Below are 20,354 nucleotides of genomic sequence, written 5' to 3' on the forward strand. Positions count from 1 at the left end.
TTCTTACCAGGAAAAAAAAGTGGGGAATTCTTGGCTTAGGCAACACCATGTATGTAAAATTTTAGTTACTACTTAAAATGCCTGAAAGAAGTAAGTCTAAATATACGTTAAGTCGTGATAGTTTATAACCTTTCTTAATGCCTGGGCAAATAAGACAGTACATCAGTCACCAAGAATTATATCCTATTAATCCATACCTGTAACCTTTGGTTTATTATGACTGGATGAACTTTTGTCCCCAATACCTCTTGACATAAAGGAAAGTTTGGGAGGCCTCCTTTCCTGTGTCACGCTATCTGAAACAGTAAACATGTTTTGGTTTTTTTTTTTTTTTTTTTAGATAAAAGTAAATTCTTTTAGAAGAGAAACAATCAAGAAAACAATGACAATAACAAAAACAAAAAACTGCTTTCCAACAAAAAGCACAATTTTTACAGTTTTACAAATTCTCTTTGAGGACCATCAAAGAAAAGAGGTAATGGCTCCAGGAGGGGAAAGAAATCAACACTGTTCTTCAAAATGCAATGCAACAAGAAAATCACCCCCAAAATATAATTCAGCTAAATACTTTTAACTCTTGAAAACGTAATCATGTGTAGCCAATTTTATTTTTATATTTTAAAGAAAACCTTACTCATGATTTTTGCAGCATTTCCCAACTCGGTGTGCTCGGCCCACCCCTACGTATCAGAAAGGGTTCCACACTCAAATATTCTAGATGCTGAGACAGAAAATAGATAATTTTTTACTGCATAAAACCAGAATCTTTGATATGCTAAAGTATACTGTGAATCTCTCAAGGATGGATATAGTGTACTTATTTGAAAATACTTTTTGTGCCACTCTACTGAGTATCTTATATTAACATATATTAAGGGAAACAGTTTGAAGAAAGCCTGGGGAGAAATATGTATCATAGGTAGGAAGGCACTGGTTATGTATCTGTTTTTAAAAACATATATATGTTAAGAATGACATACATGTGTACACAAACTCTTACACATATAGACAAGAAAACACAGAGGGTTATACATATTAATAATACAGAAAGTCAAAGACAAACAACAGAAATATTTTTAAAGAAAACACTCTGAACACTCTTTGAATTTCTCTTTGGCAAACTTGTTTTTAATACAAAGACCATTGTGAACCTTAAAGCTCAGTAACACTCATAAGACATTTATAAATACTGTTCAAATATATGTAGGAGAGTCAATGTGGAAAGTTTTTCCTTTGAAAAGTTCAACAACACATCTGTGAATCCCAACATGACACTTAAAGAGTCATACCTGATAAAGCTGTATATCAGCAAAAACGATATCACCCACAGTGGATTTTTGAGCACAGAAAGAAAAAAACAGGAAAATTTTTACATTTTAAATACAAGGAAAATATCACTTTTTTTTTACATTCCCAAAATTGGATTTATTTTGGTTCAAAGACAATTGTTGAAATAACTTGCAAATTATGAATAAGATTTGTAGAGTAAATATTCATAATATAGTTATCCTATTTTGATCATTGCACCATAGTTATAGAAGATAATGTCTCATTTTTAGAAAATGTGAGTATTTAGGAATAAAATGACATTGTGTGCATGTTGCAAATGGTTCAGAGATAAAAACTGTTATGTACCTATACTTATCAAGAAATGGAGAAGAAGAGAAAAAAACAAGTTAAAATAGTAACATTTGGAGAATGTTTCTTAGGAAATCTTTTCACTACTGTTTTAAATCTTCTATAAATCTGAGATTGTCAAAATAGAACATTTCTGAAAGAAAAATATCACTTTTTTTAAAAAAAGGAAATCATGTTAAATTAATTATATGTAAATGGTGCTTGGTAACTTTTTTCCAAAGTTGGAGGAGGGAAATGTATTTATTATGCTACATATCTTAAATGTCTCAGAAAATAATGAAATGGAATATTCCAATATTATTATGGAACATGCCAGTATTATCTTAACTCAAAAATTATACTGATTAACCATGATTTTAACAAGTAGTATAGCAAAAGAAATGTTATATGCTAACTTTTATGTTACCATTCAGATATATCAATGTCACTAATGACAGAAACTATGGAAGGAAAATCTCTGTCACTGAGAAATATTCCCAAATTATAGCAGATAAATTGACTAAAGAAAGTTAGTTACCACTACTAACTGTAACTAACTGTGATTGACTGCATATAACTCCATGTGAAAAAAAGACATTCACATGTATACCATAATATATAGTCATCACAGTTAGTAGCCATTGTAACAAATTTAGCTGATGTCTTCACTCCATTAAACTGTTAACACATCCTAGCAGCAGCAGCACAGGGTCACATGATGAGCCAGTGGTGACAGTTCCACAGGTGATCCTTCAAAGACTGGAATGGGAGCTGGAAGCACTGGAGTTGGAAACTATGGTTACCTTCTACCAAAGACTTTATCAAAAACAGGGCCAAGGGGCTGGGGTTGTGGCTCAGTGGCAGAGTGCTCGCCTAGCATGTACGAGGCACTGGGTTCGATCCCCAGCACCACATAAATGTAAAATAAAGATATTTAAAAAAAAAAAACGGAGCCAAATATCAACTTTGAGGGTTAAGACAATCCAACAGAAATCTCTGCAGATAAAAGGTCACATACCACATCTAATTTACCCTCCAACAATTATATACCGAATAGCTGTCATTAATTTGTCATAACTACTTTAATGATCCAAAACTACTTGAATAATAAAGCAAAGCCTTCTAACTTAAATAAATTTTAGATTATCAACTTAGGAAAAAGGTAAATAAAGGCTAATAAACAAGGTAAGGAATATATTCACCAGATAATTTTATAGAATTAAAATGGTTCTGATTAAAAATATTGATAGAGATAGCAAGATACACATCCACCAAACGCATGTACAAAAATGTACACAGCAACTCTATTCATAATAATCAAAAGCTAGAAACAATTTATCCTGCAGAAGAATAAAACAAATTGTGGTCTACTCATATAATGGAATACTATATAGCAATAAAAAGGAATGAACTACTGACATACACAACAACATGGACACTTAAGCAAAAGAAAGCAAACCTAAGTATGCATAATATAGAAACAGCAAGGATCATAATCAAAATGATAAAGTTGATACCTTATCCATTACTCTTGATTTAATGAGAAAAATCCCTTGGATAATCTTGGGCTGAAAATTATAATAGTAAACGAGTGAACAAGTTTTTTACTGAAACCTAAAGAAATGTTTGTACATTTGAATGATGTGTTGAGTTCAGAGAAATTGCTTCATTGATCAGCCACAGAGTATAATTCAGACCCAAATGAGAATTTAACATCCACAGAAAAATTGTGTGAGGAAAACATGTTTACTTGAGTAGAGTGAGATATTATAAAACCTGGTAGCAAACAAACTGTACACAGCAATAATCCAAAATTTGATTACAGATCACAATACATACTTTCCTTCTATTTTAAACTGTACATAAAAATTGTATCTATATGGGACCTGATAGATAACTTCAGAGTTGCATACTGAGAACTAGTACTTCAAAATATCCTTCTTTGGGGCTTTGTCTCACATGACCAGAAGTCCTACCTAACATTCAAGGTAATTCAATCTCCATGGAAGATCACTCGTTATCAGCTATCAAAATGTAAAATGCACATACCCTTTGACCCAACAATTCTAAAACTCCCAGGAAGTTGTCTTTCATCCTAATGCACAGGCATGCACGCAAACTGATCCATATGATGAAGTTGTTCACAGAAGCACCATTTTTAACAGCAAAAGACTGAAAAAAAAAAAAGCCTAAATACTCATCAGTAGGGGATTAGTTTTTAAAAGTTTATGGTATGCCCATAAAATGAAACACAATTCAATAATTTAAATAAAAATTTAATTGTGTACTTTACTCATATGAAATGATCTCTACTGTTAAAAATGAAGATGCAACTTGCACTTCTGGAAAGATGGAGTGGACGTACTTTTCCCTATTTTTCCTGCTAAGTACACTAAAAACTCTTTAAATATAATGGCATACAAAACAAATATTCTAAGTTGGGAAGAAGAAGGTAGACCATCGAGGGACTTTAGGACCTAAGCAATAACATGGTGGAGGACTTCCCTGGGTGCTCTTCTTGCCTCATCTACATCCCAGCAACAGAAGCCAACAGCCTGGAAACATCCCTGCAGGCAGGCAAAATAAAGCCCAACTAAAGTCAGCTCTCTCTAACCAAAGGATGTCAATTCTCCCCAAAGCTGCATGTAAGTTTAATGTGATTTCTAATCAAAAATCTCAAGATTTTGTGTAGATTACAGAAGATTATTCTTAAATGTATATAAGGGGAAGAAAAAGATATAGAATAACTCAAATAGTTTTGCAAAAGAAGAATAGAGAAGAATTATTTACCTGTTGCAAGATTTGCTATTTAGCTAAAGCACTTGAGACTGTGAGGTATTGGCAGTGAAACAGAACACACAGATCAATGGGACAGAATGGAGGGCCAAGAAATAGACCCATATAAATACACAATATTGAATTTTGATAAAGGTACAAAAGCAATCCAATGGAAAAATGGTATTATTAACAAATGGTGTTGGAACAATTAGATATTCTTGGGTTTAAAATAAAAGAACTTCTTAAGTCTCATATTTTATTAAAAATTTTAACTAAAAATGACGCATACACTTAAATGTAACATGTAACAACTTTAAAGTTAAAAAAAATAAGAGAAAAGAGTACACAAAGAAATCCCATACATTAATGGTAGAAGAGTAAAATGGTACTAGCACTTCAGAAAACAATCTGGCAGTTCCACCAATGACAAACACAGAATTACCACATGATCGAGCGATTCTACTCCCAGGTGTATAACCAGGTAAACTGAAAACATACGTCCACAGAATATATAGCAACATTTTTTGTAATAATAAAAACAACCCAAATGTCCATCAGCTGATGAAGGCGAAGGAAAATATGGTATGTCCCTTCACTAGCCAGAAAAAGGACTTGAGTATTGATCCATGCTACAACATGAACGAACCCTGAAAAGATTATGCTTAAAGAAGCCAGTCACAAAAGCCCACATTTAAAAAATCACATTTATATTAAATGTCCAGAATAGGCAAGTCCATAGAGACCGAAAGCAGATCATTGGTTGCCAGGTGACGCAGAGGGAAAGCAACTGGGGAGTAGAGACAGGATTCTCATTTGGGATTTTGAAAAATTCCTGGAACTAGACAGAAGTGGTAGTTATACAATATTGTAAATGTGCTTAAGATCACTGAATTGAATGAATTGTATGTTTTGATGGAGAGTAAATATAATGGCATATGAATTATCTTTCAATTTTTAAAAACTTAAGAGAAAATCTTCTAAGTCTAGAAAAGTTGTTGGACTTGACATAAAAAGCATGATCCATAAAAGGAAAACTATAAGCTTGACCTCATAAAAACCAAATTTCTTTTGCTCTGCAAAAGATATTAAGAGCATCAAAAGACAAGTAACAGACTAGGGAAAATTTCTGCAAATTATATTAAATTCAGTAAAGGATCAGTATCTAGAATATATGAAAACATCTCAAAATCTACAATGAAAGAACAAACAATCCAATTCGTCTGGCAAAATAGATGAAGAGACAGTTTACTGAAGAAGATATACAGATGGCAATAAGCACAGGAAAAGATGCTTTCAGAGAAACTCAATACCACACTGAGCTGTCAGCACACATCTCTCAGAATAGCTAAAATTTAAAACAGTGGTAATCCCACATACTGGTGAGGATGTGGAAAGATGATCAGTCATGTAATGCTGGTGGTCATGTAAAATAGTACAGTCACTCTGGAAAATACAGTAATAGTTTCTTAAGAAACTAACTATGGAAATATCATATTACTGTACCCCTGACATTTATGCCAGAGAAATGAAGATGTGTATTCACCAAAAATCCTACACACAGATGTTTATAAAAGCATTGTTCTTAATGTCCAGAAACTAGATGTATTTCAATGGATAAATCATTAAACAGCGTACAACCATAACATCAATTATTATTTAGTAATAAGAAGGAAGAAACCACTAATACACACAGCATGAGCTAACCTCCAGGGAATTTGCTGAGTGAATAATTTGAAAAGTTACATCCTATACAATTCCACTGAATAATATTCCTGAAATGACAGACTTGGAAAAACAGAGAAGAGATGAGTGGTGGTCAGAGCTTAAGGAGCAGTGAGAGAACAAGGGAAAGAGTGTAGTACTAAAAGAGCACCCTTGGTGTGACACTGGACTATGGTTTTATCAGACGTTACCACTGGAACAAACCAGGTAAATGGCCCTTTCTGTGGGTGAATCTAATAATCTCAGGTATTCACAAATCATATATCTGATAAAGGATTTGTATTTGAAATTTATAAATAATTCCCAAAACCCAATAATAAAAAACCAATAAAAATCATCAAAAGATTTGCACAGATAACTATTCCAAGAAAGATTTACAGATGACAAATAAGCATATGAAAATCTTTGACATTTGGTCACTAGTGAAGTGCAAATTAAAACCATAATTATATTGCCACTATTTATCTATTACAATAGCTAAAATTAAAAGACAGACTATAGTAAGAAATGTGGAAGAAATGGAACTCTAGTACACTGCTGCTGAGAATGTAAAATAACGCAAACACTTTGGAAAGACATCATGGCAGGTTTGCAGTTTGGGGGGATTTTTTTTGTTGTTGATGTTTTGTTTTGTAGGCTAAACAATTACCAACAATAGCTTCAGCCATTTCATGTCTAGACATGTACACAGAGTAATGAAAGCATATGTCCATAAAAAAATCTGTATGCTAATTTTCAAAGCAGCATTACGTGCGTAATGCCCCCAAACTGGAAATAACCCAAATGTCCATCAAGTCAATGAATTAAAAAAAAACTGGAATACTTATCTGCAATAAAAAGGACAATAGGGAGATGAATCAAAAACTAATTATGGGCTGGGGTTGTGGCTCAGTGGTACAGCACTTGCCTAGCATGTGTGAGGCACTGGGTTCAATTCTCAGCACCACATATAAATAAATGAATAAAATAAAGGTTCATCAACAACTAAAAAATAAATATACATATATATAAAAATTTTTGAAAGAAGAACTAATTATGCTGAGTGAAATAATCAAACTACATCTGAGTTATGCCACTTATACAAAATTCTAGAAAACATGAACAAACACATAGTGAGAGAAAGCTCAGTGGCTGTCGGGGAGGCAGGCGGGGCGGCGGGGCAGTGAATGTGTCCACTGTCATGACTGGTGATGGTCTCATGTGTACACATATGCCCGAGTTTATCAAACTGCATACCTTAAATATGTTCAGTTCACTGTATGTCAATTATATCTTAGCAGATAAAGTTGGTTAGAAAAAAAAGTTTTGAAAAGACGACTCATAAAGTGCAAAGACATGCAAATGTTGAATGACACAGAAATTGATTAAGTGGATATACTATATAGTATAATATAAAAAATAAACAGCACCACACTCTAACCCCCACAACTGGAACAGACGTCTCAGGCTGAGCTCAAAAATCAGAAATGTCTAATTTATGGGTGGCATCAATTTACATGCTTCATCACAACCCTAAAAACCTGAACATAATGTCAAATTAGATGTGCTATAGTGTTTAACCATCTGAAACAGCAATGAAGAGAGAAACAGTTTTACAGCAGGTTTAAGATGCCTGCATCTTTTAGTCAAAGGTATCCAGAGCCATCAGTAACAGGCAACTGCCTGGGAAGAATCCCTCCCTAATCTCACCAGCTGTTCAACTGCTCCAAAAGAGCCTTTCTTAGATGCTGATAATATTAATCTTGTCCCACAAATGAAGGCAATTGGGCAAAAAAAAAAAAAGAAACTAAGGAACTAAAAGGAGACACTGTGACTCTTTTTTCCCCCTCAAGAAAAGAGTGTTAATGATGATATGAAACAGAGAAGACGACTCATTCAGATAAACTAAATTAATTTTCACTTAAACAACTTAAGTTTTTAAAGTCTATTTGCAAGCTTTATTTTGTTTGCAAATAAGTGTAATTTATGTATTATGTTATAAAAGCTGGTATCATTCTTAATTATCTCCTATTCAAGGTTTATGAATATCAGGCTTTAAAAGAAAGGGAAATGCGCTCTTCTCCTCTAGTCACTGCTCGGAGCCAGCAACGATGCCAATGACAACTAGGGCTAGAGGATCACAGTCGGCCTGACAGTGACTCCCAAGAGAGCACCAAGCTAATTTTTTTAAAATTTTAATTCTACACTAATATTTAAATAAAATATAAATTTTTAAGATAAGTACTAGTAAAATAATTTCTTGTCAATCCATTCACAGAAAAATAGAAATGGTAGTTTTTTCTTTTCAAATGCTACCACAGACCCCAAGATAATTTAGGTATCAAACCAAATTAAGAATGGAAAAAATACTCAGGAAGAAATAAAGAAGTGGAGTAAGAAAAAAAGCACTTCAAATCTTTAGACTATATTACTCAACCTTAAAGAATAATGAAATTATGGCATTTACTATTAAATGGATGGAACTGGAGAATATTATGCTAAGGAAAATAAGCCAATCCCAAAGAACCAAAGGCCAAATGTTTTCTCTGATATGCAGATGCTAATTCACAGTAAGGGGTGGGGGGAGAAGAGATGTATTCTGGACCAGATAGAGGGGAGGGGTACGAGGGTAGGAACGATAATAGAGTGAATTGGACATTATTACCCTATGTGCGTATATAATTACACGATCTGTATAACTCTACATCATGTACAACCAGATGAATGAGATGTTATACTTTATGTATGATGTGTCAGATGCATTTCACTGCCATGTATAACGAATTAGAACAAATTAAAAAATATTTTAAAATCCTTATTTTACAGCAGACTGAGAAAAACAATCAACTAATTATATATAAACCTACTTCATAGGGTATCTCTTTCTTTCTTTAATGATAATATTAAACTAAATATTTCCTCAGTCTTCTAAATTACTCAATTATATTCTGAGGTAAAATGCAAAATTCAAAGAAATGCAATTAAAGTACATAAAAAGGACAGCCACACTCAATCTAAAATGCCATAAGGTTGTGAGCTTTCATAAGTACCCTTTGGACATTTCCTACCACCATCCCCACACACACCACAAAGAATTAGAAAGGAACTCTTGAACATACTTGATTTGGTTAGTAAAGTGAAATTTAATTATATGATCCTAGAAAAATATTAGTCAGAATTATTTGCCTTGAAAAAATATATTAAAAAAATGAAAGAAAAAAAAAGGGATTCCCCTCAGCCATCAAGCAAGTTAGCATTATAAACTTAGTATAGCTCCCAGAATATTTTTAGGACATGATATCTCAACCTAGCTCTACTAACATTTTGGACCAGATCATTCATTATCTGTTGTGTGCGCTGCCCTGAGTATTTAGGATATTTAGCAGCATCTCTACTCATGAGATATGAGTGCTATCATCCCATGATTTGACAATCAAAAATGATTCCAGGCATTGTCAGATGTCCCTGCAGGCAAAAATCATCCCAGTAAGACGTTCTGATTTAGACCTAAAAGGACCTTCTTCTTAAAAAGGTTTTCTATTAATGCGAAAGCAAGAAGGAAAACAAAAAACCTCAAAAATTCAATATGCAGTGAAAATAATGCAATATTTCAAATAATAAAAATCTGATCATAAACATCAACATACCTCCCCCAAAGAAATCCTTCCTTTTTCTTGAATCAATGTCTCCATATTCTAAAATGGACAGTATGTAGAAATGACTGCTATGACAGAATGAGTTCCTATTAGACCATTTCCCCTATAGATAATAGACATAAATACCGACCACATATAAAAACAACTATTTTCAGGCACTGTTGAGTGAAAAAAACAGCAGGCAGATTACGAGAAGAATCAAAATTTAGAAGTAAGGATCAGCACAGATATAATCCAAAATTGTTCAACCTATAAAATAAAGGGAAACTGTACCTTGTTCTCCAAAGAAAAAAATCACAATGACTACCAACCCATAGATGATTCAATGCTAGAATTAGCAAGCCAAGGACCTTAAAGAAGCAAGTGTAACTAAACTCAGGGTGTAAGAAAAAGTGTGCTCACAATAAAGGAGAAAAAGGAAAATCTCTGATCCAAGAAATAAAAATTACTTAAACAATCAAAATAAAACCAAATAGAAAATGTTTAAAGCACTTTGGAAAACTTAAAAATGCAGTACATAAAAAAATAATAATTCCCTGGATGATGCTACAGGGTTTGGATAGGGTCTGAGTGTGTTCCTCAGGGGTTCATGAGCTGGAAATTGGTCCCCAGTATGGCAGTGAAGGGTGGTGGAATCTTTAAAAGAGAGATGAAGCCCAGTGGAAGCAATTAGGCCATTGGGGGCATCACCCTTGAAAGATATTAATAATAGTTTCATGAAGTGAGTTCTCACCAGAACAAGCGGTTGGTTATAAGAAGAGAAAGACTGGCCCTCTTTGTTCTCTGACTTCCTATCTCATCCTGTGATTTCTCCCTTTCCCTCTCCAACCACTCAAAACATATCATCTGCTGTGAGGCCCTCTCCAATGGCCAAACCAAGTTGGCCACCCAATCTTGGACTTCCAGTCTCCAAAATTGTGAGTTAAATAAATCTATTTTCTTCATAAAACACCCAGTCTCAGGTATTGTTATAGCAACAGATGAGTTACTGATCACAATGAAGGATAATCAGTAAAATCAAAGACGGAGCAACAGAAATTATCTGAATAAAGAGAAAAAGTTTGAGAAAAATTATCACAACCTCAAGGACTTGAGGGACAACATAAAAAATTCTAATATGTTTCTAACTGAAGTCATAAAATTAGAGAAGATTAATGGAACAGAAAGTATATTTGATGCCATAATGGCTAAATTTTTTTCATTTTTCTGAAAGAGATAAACTTACAAATTCAAGAAGTTTATCAAATTAAAAGTAAGACAGACATGAAGAAAAATATAGGCATATCTCATAATAAAGTTGCTGTAAACATAGTACAAACAGAAAATCTTCAACACACACAAAGAAAAACAAGTAGACTGGTGGTTGCTTAGGACTAAAAAGGACAAAGGGTTAGGAGAATGGTGACTAAAAACACTTTTTAAAAAAATAAGGTGATGAAAATGTTTTAAATTCTAAAATTAACTGTATTAGCCAGGTGTGGTAGCTTGCGCCTGTAATCCCAGCAGCTCGGAAGGCTGAGGCAGGAGGATCATGAGTTCAGAGCCAGCCTCAGCAACTTAGAGAAGCCCTAAGCAACTCAGTGAGACCTTGTCTCTAAAGAAAATATAAAAATGGCTGGGGATATGGCTCAGTGGTTAAGCACCCCTGGGTTCAATCCCTGGTACTCAAAACAACTAGTTGTATTAGTGATTTCACATATCTGTAGATTGAAATATACTAAATTGTATACTAAATGAACCTATTTTAGATACATGAATTAGTTTTCAATAAAGCCATCTTTTTAAAAAAAATTAATTGTATTTCTATGCATTAGTAAAAACACTATTTAAAATGTCTTACTTTATTTTCCAATCCTTTTTATTGATGTTTTTAAAAAATAAATGACAGCAGAATGCATTATAATTCTTATTACATATATACAGCACAATTTTTCATATCTCTGGTTGTATATAAAGTCTGTTGACACCAATTCGTGACTTCATACATGTACTTTGGATAATGTCATCTATTACAGTCCACCATCCTTGTTAACCCCCTGCCCCATCCCTTAACCTCTCACCCCTCTTCCCTATCTAGAGTTCGTCTATTCTTCCTGTGCTCCCCCTCCTTACCCCACTATGAATCAGAAAATATTCTGCATTTATTTTGGGGGAATTGGCTAATTCACTTAGCAGTATCTTCTCCAACAAAAATACACAGACTGGAGTTAACAGCAGATTAATCATGAGAAATGTATTTAAACCCATAACATTGGAAAGAATCTAAAATGAAACACTGAGAGAAAACAATTTTATAAAGAAAATGAGAGCATCATTGAGCTGGGACAATTCAAGAGGCTTAACACATGTATTATTTGAGTTCCTGAGGCATGGAGGTGGGATGGAAGAATATGTGAAAAAATAATGGACCTAAAGTTCCTAAATTTGATGAAATTGATAAACTCACACATTCAAGAAAGTGAAACAAACTTGAGAAGCTACCTAAAGAAATGGAAGTCTGTAATGATTCATGAATGAGAATAAGTGTTTTCTTCTGTATGCATCTTTACTGCAAAAGCATCTTTCCAAAGGTGTACAGTAGGTGGGGAAGACAGCAGCATGACTAGTAGCTTTCTCCACTCTGTTGCTAAGACACTTAGCACTATTCTGAGCCTGAGTAATAAGGTCATTACCTTGCATTACTCTCTGTCCTTGCTTGATACTTCTTTTAATCATATAAAATTGTTAAATTGAACCATTTTAGTACCCAAACATTCTTACTTTTTGTCATTATCTTTTGTATGTATTTGTCAATATTTAAAGAAAAAAAATGGTTCATGGCATTAAGCTAAATGAAATAAGCCAGATTCAGAAAGTCAAGGATCACATATTTTTCTAATATATATGGATGCTAGAGACAAAAAAGGTAGGGGTGAGTGGGAGATTGGGGAGTACAGGAAGGGCATGTACTTGAAAGTAAAACTGACCAAAGTATGTTAAATGCATATATAAATATGTCCCAATGAATCCCACCATTATGTATACTATAATGCACTAATAAAAAAGTTAAAACAAAAAGAATAAATGTTTTTACTTTATGATGTATCAAAATGCTTAAAATCCCGCCTAAAGAAAACTGTAATTTTACTAAAATAAAATTAAATAAATAAAAAGATATATAATGCTCATATATCAGAGGTTTTAAGGTGATAAAAATGTCAATTTTCCTCAAATTGTTCTATAGATTAATTTAAATTCCAAACAAAATCATAACAGAACTCTCTTGTAATATTTGAGCAGTTGATAGTTAAATTTATGATGAATAGCCAAGTCCAAAAGAGAGAGGGGAAAAAAAAAACAGGAAAGGTACTCTCCCAAGTGTCAAGATCTCTTCTAAAGCTATGATGATGAGGCCAGAAGGCTTAAGTAGGGAAAGAAGAGCCCGAGAGAGAGCCATACATACGTAAGTGGAAAACCACGCAGCAAGCATGGCAGGCCAAATTGGGCACCTGACCCTGTGTCTCCTTGCCCACACAAATCAAACCTAGGTGGAACGCAGACTTAAAAGTGAAAAGCCAACCCATCAAACTTTTATAAGACAATGTAGAATGGGAAAATTCAGAATGGAAGAAGAGGGGACTAACTTTACTGACATAAATATATAAAATAAAGCATCACTGAAAACAATGTGGTATTGATGTGCTGGTAAGCAATTTATATAATGAAAGTGGCAGCTCAAACTAGTAGAGAAGATAGGCTTTTTAATAAATGATTTGGGGACAACTGGGTACTTATCTGGAAGAGAAAAACAAAAATTAGATCCATATTTCATGTCACACACTACATAAAATAAAGATGGGTCAAAGATGCATATGTAAAAAATAAAACCACAAGAGTATTAGAAGAAAATATAGGGAAATTCCTTTAGAACCAGAATTTAAAACACAATTGATAAACCCAATTGCATAAAAACATTTTTTAAATCTTGCATGGCAAAAAACACCAAAACAAAATATGCCAGATTCAAAGAATAAACATTGTATGATTCCACTTATATAAGGTATCTAGAATAGAAATATTGAGAAATTCAGAGGTAGAGATTAGAAGTTAACATAGGCTGAGGGGAGGGAGGAATGGGAGTTGTTTTTTAAAGGACAAAGAGTTTCTGTTTGGGAGGATTAAAGTCTGGATGTAGAGAGTGATGATGGTTGTGCAACTTTATAAGTGTACTTAAAGCATCAATGAATCCTACGCTTAAACATGGTTAAAATAGTAAATCTTGTTACGAAAAAAAAACAAATAAGGTTAACTAGATAAACAAATAGATTTTTTTAAAAAGACAAATGACACATAGGATGGAGGAATGGAACATTTAGACCTCATATCTCAAAAGCGAACCACCCTAACAAAAAGAAACCAATGAGAAAAAAAGACCAATGCCCAATATAAAATTTGACAACAGATATGAATGAACAATTAAAGAGAATTACAAATTGCCCTTCATTATATGAAAAGATGTCCAACATCACTCAGATATGTAACTTAAAATTATATAGGAATATATTTTTCACCTATCGAATTGCAAAAATGTTAACAATCATACTCCCATAGAAAAGCTATAAGTTACCCTTGTATTTATATCCTGGCATAAATATAAATTTTTATATCCATTACTGAAAACAATATCTACAATAATACAAAAACAGGCACCCTTTCATCATAAACAAACATATGGGAATCTATATGCCAGCACATGTGGAAACACATACGTCCAAAGTGGCTGAAGCATTGTTTACAATAGTATAAAGTTAAAAACACTTCACAATATCCATCAATAGGAAACTGATTAAATCAATTATGGAATTATTTTTCCACACAATAGAAAACATATTCTAAAAAATAAGAAGAACCTCTCTATTCAGATATACAAAGAACTCTAAAATATGAAATTAGAATAAAGCATACTAGTACCTAATACCTAGGATGCTTTTTATATTAAAATAGAATGAGAAATAAGAAAATATATGTATGTGTGTGTATGTATATGTGTGTGTATGTATGTATATGTGTGTGTGTGTGTGTGTGTGTACACACACACACACACATACATAAAGAAACAGTACCTGTGGGATGCAAGGGATGAGGGAGAGGGCAATTGGGATTAAAGAGATAAAAAAGGAAACAAGATAATTTACTGTGCTTTTTAAAACTTGAGATATGTGAATGTATTTCTCATTAAAATTGTTTCAATAACTTGATAGGGAATTGTAATCAATGAACTACATTTTAAAATCACCTTGAGATACCATTACTCAGCTATCAAGACTGGCAAAATTTTTAATTAGTACCAAGTGTGGAAGAAAATGTGGAAATAACCCAAAATCCAAACATTAATATTATAATGGTTCACTATATTGTGGGATCTCCTCCCAATGAAATATAATTTGAAACAGTGACAGTGAATGAACTATCAATACCCTCACCACAGAAAGTAATCTCAAAATACAATTTAAGTAAATTATGCAAATAATTGTAGATATGATTCTATTTATATTAAGTTCAAAAACAAGCATGAAACAATGTACTATTTTGGCATAGAGATATGATAAAACTGTAAAGGAATCTAGGAAGTGGTTAACAAAACAATTATCTAAACAGCAGTTACCCCAGGGGCATACTGTTAGTATGAGAGAAAGATACATGTGTACTTCTTGACATACATATAAGTCCTCTTTCTTAACCTGGATGCCAAGTTACAGAAATGTTCATTATTTATTATTGATACATGTTTTACATACCCTTTTGCAAATAAATTCTACAAAATGTTTTTCAAATATAAAAAAATAGCACTATACCCATCCTTACAAAAGAATTAAAGAAGTGTTCTTATGATATTAATAGAAACATTCAACTCAAATTATTTAATAGGTATGTTTTATATTCAAAACAAAATCCTAATTTCAAAAACATATAATCTGAAACAGTGACAGTGAATGAACTATCAATACCCCTAACACCCCCACAAACACACACACACACACACACACACACACACTCCTGCTCCTTCCTGCTGTCCTTCCCACCTCAGTATATGGCCTCTATAGCCTTCTAGGTGCTGGGTCCAAACCTTGGAATCATCTTGAATTCATGTCAATTTCCCTCACACCCCCCATCCAAAGCATCTACAGATCTTGTTAGCTCTCTTCAAACTACATCCAAAATCCACGCAGTTCTCACCCACTTTATCAGACTTCAGACTACAGCAGCTCGTGCCACCACCATCTCGCAGGTGAATAACTGCATAAGTCTCCTTCTGGGTTCCCCTGTGTCTGTCTTCCACATAGTCCATTCTTAAGATGGGACCCCAGAGTGGTCATTTAAAAATGTAAATTAGACAAAGTATCCTTTGCTAAAAACCCACATATGGCTTTCATCTCCCCAAGGGTACAGGCCAAGACTCCATCCCACAGCCCACTGCCCACCTGTCCAGCTCTCACTCTCTGCTGTCAGTCTCCCCCTCACAAAGTCGGCTGCAATCACAAGGAACTCTTTGTTATTGCTCAAATTGCCCAGGCTGGCTGTGGCCGTGGCCCTACCCCTTGGAATCCACCTGCATGCTCATTCCCCAATTTCTTTTTCTTTTTTTCTTTCTTTCTTTCTTTCTTTCTTTCTTTCTTTCTTTCTTTCTTTCTTTCTTTCTTTCTTTCTTTCTTTCTTTCTTTCTTTCTTTCTTTCTTTCTCTCTCTCTCTCTCTCTCTCTCTCTCTCTCTCTCTCTCTCTTTCTTTCTTTTTTAATGTGTGTGTGTGTGTGTGTGTGTGTGCGCGCGCACACACCAGGGATTGAATCCAGGGGCACTTCCACTGAGCCACATCGACAGTCCATTTTATTTTGAGACAGGGTTTTGATAAGTTGCTTAGGGCCTCAATAAGTTTCTGGAACTGGGTTTGAGCTTGCAATCCTCCTGCCTCGGCCTCCTGAATTAAAGATATATGAATGTGCGCACCATGATTGGCACTCCAATTTCTTTCATATCAAGAATTCAAATGTCACATTAGAGAGGTCCACTGGGACCATTCTGTATGAAACAGAAGAATCCCATTCCCAGCCCATTCCTCCCCTAACCTTGTTATAATTCTTCGGCCTCACCACCACCTAATTGACCTATATTTTACTTATTTATTGTCTGTCTCCACTTGCTAGAATGAAAGCTCCCTGTGAGAAGAATTTTTGCTTCCTACTACACATCCAACATCCAAAAGAAGCCTAAGCAAGGGCTTCATAATAACTGAATGAATGATCTTTTATAGTACTGCTTTTTAAACAATAAGCATTCGTTATATAAAAAGGATTTCAATTCATAAAACGTAACTTATCATGCTATTAATAGGCATGAAAAAGTGAATTCAATATTACTAAGTAAAATATAAAGCACATGTGTGCTTTCCTCTGAATATAAACCATGGTTTCCAAAGGGAAACAAATAAATAGCAAGGAATCTAATTTGCAAGAAATAAAGAGCTAATTTTAAAGAAATCAAGAAAAGCAAAGTATGCCATGTTAGACTTTTCCCAAGCAAAATCAAAACAAAGCTATCATCCGACTCTCATACTCCAATGAAATTAATGTACTCTTGCGATAAAGCTAAAGTAGAAAGTATTTTCTAACTTTGTAAAACAAGCACTTATGACTTGCACACCAACAGGAAAACAGGAAGAGCACACCATATAGGCTAGAAGAAAATTTAAGTTTCATCTAGTATTAGCTTTTCATTTTTACAAAACAAGAAACCGAGGACCTAAAATGACCTGTAGGAAACAAAAAAAAATGTTCAGTGTCAAAATTAATAATAATAGAAAAATACTACAAGAAAAAAATTTAGTTTGCCAGCTCAGTTGTGATCCTTACTACAGTAAAAATCCCACTCTTATAGAATTAGAGACACTGAGTCTCCATGGAAAAAGTATGAGAGACTGAGAAGTATGGTTTTCTAAGCAGGTCTTCACATCAAAAGAATACACAGAGAATTGGGGTTGGGGAAGTGCTGAAAAGAACACTGCTTGAAGGGAGGGGAGGGGGCAGGGAGTAGGAAAGATAGTAGAATGAATCAGTCCTTATTACCCTATGAGCATGTATGATCACATGACCGTGTAACTCCATCATGTACCCCCAGACGAATGAGAAGTTACACTCCATTTATGCATGATGTGCTAAAATACGTTCTACTGTCATGTGTAACTAATTAGAACAAATTTAAAAATATATTAAAAAAGAAAAGAGCATTGCTTGATAATCAGTCAGGCCTGGATTTGAATTCTGGCTCTAGCATTTACTTTGATCTTAGACATTCTTAGTCATACTTGAGCTCCAGGTTTGGGGGGGATCTTTTTAATCAGCAAAATGGGGATCATTAAGACCTACCTTATAAGTTGTCAAGAATTTAAGAGTATATAGGTCATCTAATTCAGAGTGGCACATGCCTGTCTATAGTCTATCTGCAGTCTTTCAGACATTTAATTCATAGTGGTAGAATGCTCAATAAAACATCACCACCTCTGATTGTCTGTTAGTTTTTCTGCACTACCCCATCACTGGGAATTCTACGAACAAGAATGGATGGTACTATTAATGTTGCTTCACTAGGAATCTTTCAACTACCTGACCCCTGCCATTAGCTGCTACGTGTCTGAGACAAAATAAAGGTTCTTAGGACTTTTTTTAAAAGATGAAAAGTTGAGAAATTTGTTTCTGACTACAATCATGAAGTATGATATGATACCACATCAAAACTAGAAAGGATCTTCAGCAAGAATCTTCTCCACATTATATTAGATGAGATGAGATAACCAATTTCTGCTTAAAGGCTTCCAATTTAAACTAACATCTTACTCCAACACATTGTAGTTTATTGTGTTTCCTGAATCTTCTAATTATCAGAAAGGGATTTTTCCTCCAGAAGATAAAAAAGTAAAAAATAATATATAAATGTCACCCCACACTCACATACTTCTGGAAATAAATTTTTTTATTGTTTTCATTAGGGGGTAAGAAAGGAGATTCTATAGTATAAAAGTAAAATTCAAAACATGCATCTTGAAGTGTATATTTAAGTTCTCATAACAAAATACATGTTAGAAACTCTAGCTTGTAAATGTATTAAACATCAAGAAAACATACCTGGGATGATATCATTGATGTGCAAAAGAATCGTACTTTCCACACTTGCAAAACTACAAAGCTGTACTCCATCAAATTTTCCATCCCAGTTGCCAATAGGGTTATCCTAGAAATTACACAAATAATATAAAATATGAAAGTCTATTTTCCATAAAAAAATCCTCCAAAATATCTTACTTTGGTAAATTTAACTATTGGCTTCAAAGAAAATATACATATATATTAGAAATAATTGCCTTAGTACTAAGGCTTTTTTGTTTGGGAAAATAAGAACCAATAACAAGTAAGTTATAGTAAACACAGAGATGAACAAATAATTGAAAGTGTTTTTTCATACTTTGCTGGACAATAAATACAAGTCTGTGGAATAACACCCATCTGGGGTTTTAAAAGATAGTGTTTCCATAGAAAAAAATAATTAATAAAACATTATTTCATCAGAAACCTATCCCTATAATTCCCTGAGCACCAAATCAGTTTGAACTACGGTCTGCTTTTCTGTATGCAGAAAGTCTATTTTTAATTGTTCTTCTGTCATATATGGGTCTGCAAAATTTTCTCCAAAATGAATATTTTTCTATTTAATATTATACATCAAAATAGCACCAACTACTAGAGCACTATTCATGAAGCTACACTGATAGACTGGCCAGACAATTGCCCTGAGCACCAATGTGTACAGTGTGCTAAAATGACCCTGGAAATAGAAATATTAAAGAAAGTTGTATTGACCATAACCTTCCTCTCAAGGAACCAACACCTGAACAAGCTAACTGGGGGATGGACAGAAGAAACAGGAAGAGCGGCAGGACATACCTCTAGGCAGCCTGCCCTGGGTAAGCCAGATGATCTATAGATACCATCTAAGGAGGGCAAGGCCTAAGTGACTTTTGCCAAGTTTCGGGCCTAGGCCAAACAACCTGAAGCCTAACACCAGTGACTAGTGGTCTCTTCCTCCACCTTTCCTCCACTCAGTCTACCATTTCTTCTCTAAAATACTGAATTAAAATTTAAGGACTATGGTTGAAAGAAGTTATTTATAGTTAGCTATCTTGAGAAACCCACAAGTTTTACATTGGTTCTATCTTCACATAGTTAAGAGTTCAGCAAATGTTTATTTAGTACTAACTAATGAATATCAAAGAGCATTTCCTAGAATTTCCAAGCACAAGATAAATAGACACTCATGCTAGAACATTCACATTCTACCATCCTATTCAGATTATACCTGAACAGATAACAGATTACTAAAAACATCCAAATGACTACTAAAAACAGTCCCATCGTGAGTACAGAGTCTATTACTCACATCCTCTCCTAATTCATCCTCAGGTTTTGTAATCCTGCATGAATCTCATTCTTTGTACCTAACAAAAATTTGCCCATATTTCCCATCTATGATAAAAATGTTCCCAGCCTTTCTATTCTCATTCTCTTTATGCCACAGG

The 20,354-nt window shown here is 33.9% G+C and overlaps 1 protein-coding gene across 11 annotated transcripts in view; it reads right to left on the minus strand.

Moving 5' to 3' along the window:
• Cyld (CYLD lysine 63 deubiquitinase) overlaps nucleotides 1–20,354 on the minus strand; it is a 65,689-nt gene that overhangs the window by 35,641 nt on the left and 9,694 nt on the right. For 5 of the 11 annotated variants that reach the window (XM_048792210.1, XM_048792209.1, XM_048792213.1 and 2 more), the window contains exons 4-6: nucleotides 18,907–19,012; nucleotides 1,290–1,298; nucleotides 198–296 (exon numbers count right to left, since the gene is read on the minus strand). In XM_048792210.1, the coding sequence (XP_048648167.1) occupies nucleotides 198–296; nucleotides 1,290–1,298; nucleotides 18,907–19,012 (214 nt within the window). The remainder of the gene's footprint in view (nucleotides 1–197; nucleotides 297–1,289; nucleotides 1,299–18,906; nucleotides 19,013–20,354) is intronic. The other 6 variants (XM_015488746.2, XM_015488744.2, XM_015488743.2 and 3 more) reach the window with 2 other exon arrangements.

This window comes from Marmota marmota, unplaced genomic scaffold (genome assembly GCF_001458135.2).
Source record: "Marmota marmota marmota unplaced genomic scaffold, marMar, whole genome shotgun sequence".
In the NCBI taxonomy this organism is placed as follows: domain Eukaryota; kingdom Metazoa; phylum Chordata; class Mammalia; order Rodentia; family Sciuridae; genus Marmota; species Marmota marmota.